Source organism: Saprolegnia parasitica (assembly GCF_000151545.1).
Source record: "Saprolegnia parasitica CBS 223.65 unplaced genomic scaffold supercont2.1264, whole genome shotgun sequence".
Taxonomy (NCBI): domain Eukaryota; phylum Oomycota; class Saprolegniomycetes; order Saprolegniales; family Saprolegniaceae; genus Saprolegnia; species Saprolegnia parasitica.
The window spans coordinates 1-2,200 of NW_012157658.1; the positions used below are offsets into that span (position 1 = coordinate 1).

General features: G+C 61.0%; 2 protein-coding genes across 2 annotated transcripts; one reads left to right on the forward strand and one right to left on the reverse strand.

Moving 5' to 3' along the window:
• Positions 1-25: 25 nt before the first annotated feature.
• Positions 26-565, forward strand: SPRG_18497 (hypothetical protein; the record flags this gene model as incomplete). Its single annotated transcript, XM_012357956.1, has 2 exons — positions 26-84; positions 139-565. Coding segments are annotated over 2 exons (486 nt in total), but the record flags the coding sequence as incomplete, so codon positions are not given.
• Positions 566-848: 283 nt separating this feature from the next.
• On the reverse strand, positions 849-2,185 carry SPRG_18510 (hypothetical protein; the record flags this gene model as incomplete). The annotated part of the gene is made up of 2 exons (XM_012357957.1): positions 849-1,271; positions 1,334-2,185. 2 exons carry the CDS (start codon positions 2,183-2,185, stop codon positions 849-851), a joined length of 1,275 nt encoding a protein of 424 aa, XP_012213347.1.
• Positions 2,186-2,200: the final 15 nt, after the last annotated feature.

Consider the following 2,200-nt stretch of genomic DNA (forward strand, 5'->3'; position numbering starts at 1 on the left):
CCTCACGAGTCATTTCGCCGTACAGTGTCGGGGCAACATTGGTATCGCCGTCGGCCTTGGCTTCTCGGTCATCGGCGCGGCCTGGTATGCGATGATCTCGGTCCATCTCTTCTCGTGCTAAGAGGAGCTACGGCGTAGGGGCATCTTCTTGACGGGCTCGAGCTTGCTCGGCGCTGCGGTCAAGGCGCCGCGCATTCGCTCCAAGAACTTGGTGTCGATCATTTTCTGCGAGGCGACGGCCATTTACGGTGTCATTATCTCGATCATCTTGCAAAACAAGGTCGAGGTGCCCGGCGTGCGCGGCCCGCACGACGCGCCGCTCGACCTCAACCAGCTCTACTTTGCTGGCTACGCGGTCTTTGGCGCCGGCCTCGCGGTCGGCCTCACCAACATTGCGAGTGGCATCTCGGTCGGCATCGCCGGTAGTTCGTGCGCGCTGGCCGACGCCCAGAACGCCAACTTGTACGTCAAGATTTTGATTGTCGAGATTTTCGCCAGTGCGCTCGGTATCTTTGGCGTCATCGTCGGCATCATCATGTCCAACAACGCGGGCTTCCCCAAGTAGACGGAGACATGCGACGAAGCCGCTGTCGCCGTCCTTCTTCGATTAGTCCTTTGTGGTCTACATACAGCACGACGATTTGCATTTGAGTTCTACCATCGCATCGTACACATCTCGACGCCTCTACGCAGCACCAAGGGATGCATCGTGCACGGGCATTCCGTTGGTAGCAGTAGTCCCCACAGCGTAGCCCGGACAAGGCTGCATGCAACGTAGCTTCATTGGGCACCGCTTCGACCCCGGACAAGTACAAGTAGTACAATAGATTGGAGTTTTGTGTTTCTTTTTACAAATGCAGCACCATCTCGTCGACGCGGTGCTTGGCCTGCAGCACGCGGGCAACATCCGGGAACGCCTTGACGACTCCGCAATGCTTTGTATCAAAGTACGCGCCGAGCTTGCTGAGACTGCTGCGCCACGCCGGTGGCAGCGTCGTCGTCGGGCGCCCCGCGAGACGCGCGAGCCCGTCATCGAACGTCGCCCGCGGGACCACGTCGATCGTGTGGCCAAGCGTCGACGTGGCGAGCTCGCGCAGCATGGCCATGACGCCGTTGAGCTGGCGTGTGTTCAAGTACATGTCGTCCCAGTGCTCGATGGACGGGTACAGCGGCACGCTCGGCGTCGCAATCACCCGGACACTGCTGTCAATGCGTGCTTGGACGTCCCGTCCATCTTGGTGCAGCGGCGGCATGTGCGCCATCGACCGCGGCTAGATGCATCATTCGCACCAAAACATGAGTGTCCATCACCACAGTGTCTTAGGACGTGTACCTCGAGGAGGAGCCGGTACGGCAAGCTCTCGTCGTGCTCGATCGCGTCGCGGATGCACTTGACAAGCGACGCAATCGCGTCTTTCTCGTACGCGAGGCGGGACGAGACAAAGCTCCGGAGGTCGTCCTCGAGCGACGTCAGCACGAGGTCGACGTAGCCCATCGTGTCGAGCACGCGCTCTTGCAGCGCGGCGAGCCGACTCAGTACGTAGTCGTACTCGAAGCCGACGCCGGCGACTGCATTCAACGACGCTATCGTGTCCCTCTTGGCGACCGGTGTCGCGGTGCCGGCATCCTTCTCCCTCTTGTTGGCGGTTGTCATCGGCGCTGCTGAAGCGCCACTTGGCGTCGCAGAGCCCGGTACGTTCGGCAGCTTGAGCGCTTTGGACGCAACGGTGGCAAGCGCGTCCTTGGCTCTTTGATACGCAGCGGCGACCTCTTGCGCCGGCGTGAGCGGCACGACTTCGACTTCGACGACGGCCACCTTCTTCTTGGCCGACGCCTTGGTGGGGGCGACGACGGCTTCCTTCTCGTCCTCGACCGGGTCTTTACCGAGTGGGAGAAGCGGAATCTTGCCGTCGTCCGTCGACTTTACAAAGCCGACTTCGAACCCGGCGATCGCATCGGTGATGACGGTGACGCTGGCGTGGAAGACGTCGACTTCGGCCTGGAAGAGCATCGTGCCGAGGAGCTGAATCGACATTAATGCATCTTCCTTCCATTGGTCGCGAAGGAGCGTCTCGAGCAGCGCAACTGCTTCGGCGCCCTTGGAGTCGAGCACCACGACGAGCTGGTCCAAGAGACTGTCGACCCGCAGGTGCAGCTCGGCCTTCGTGCTCGCGTCGAAGCGCATGTCATGCAGCACACT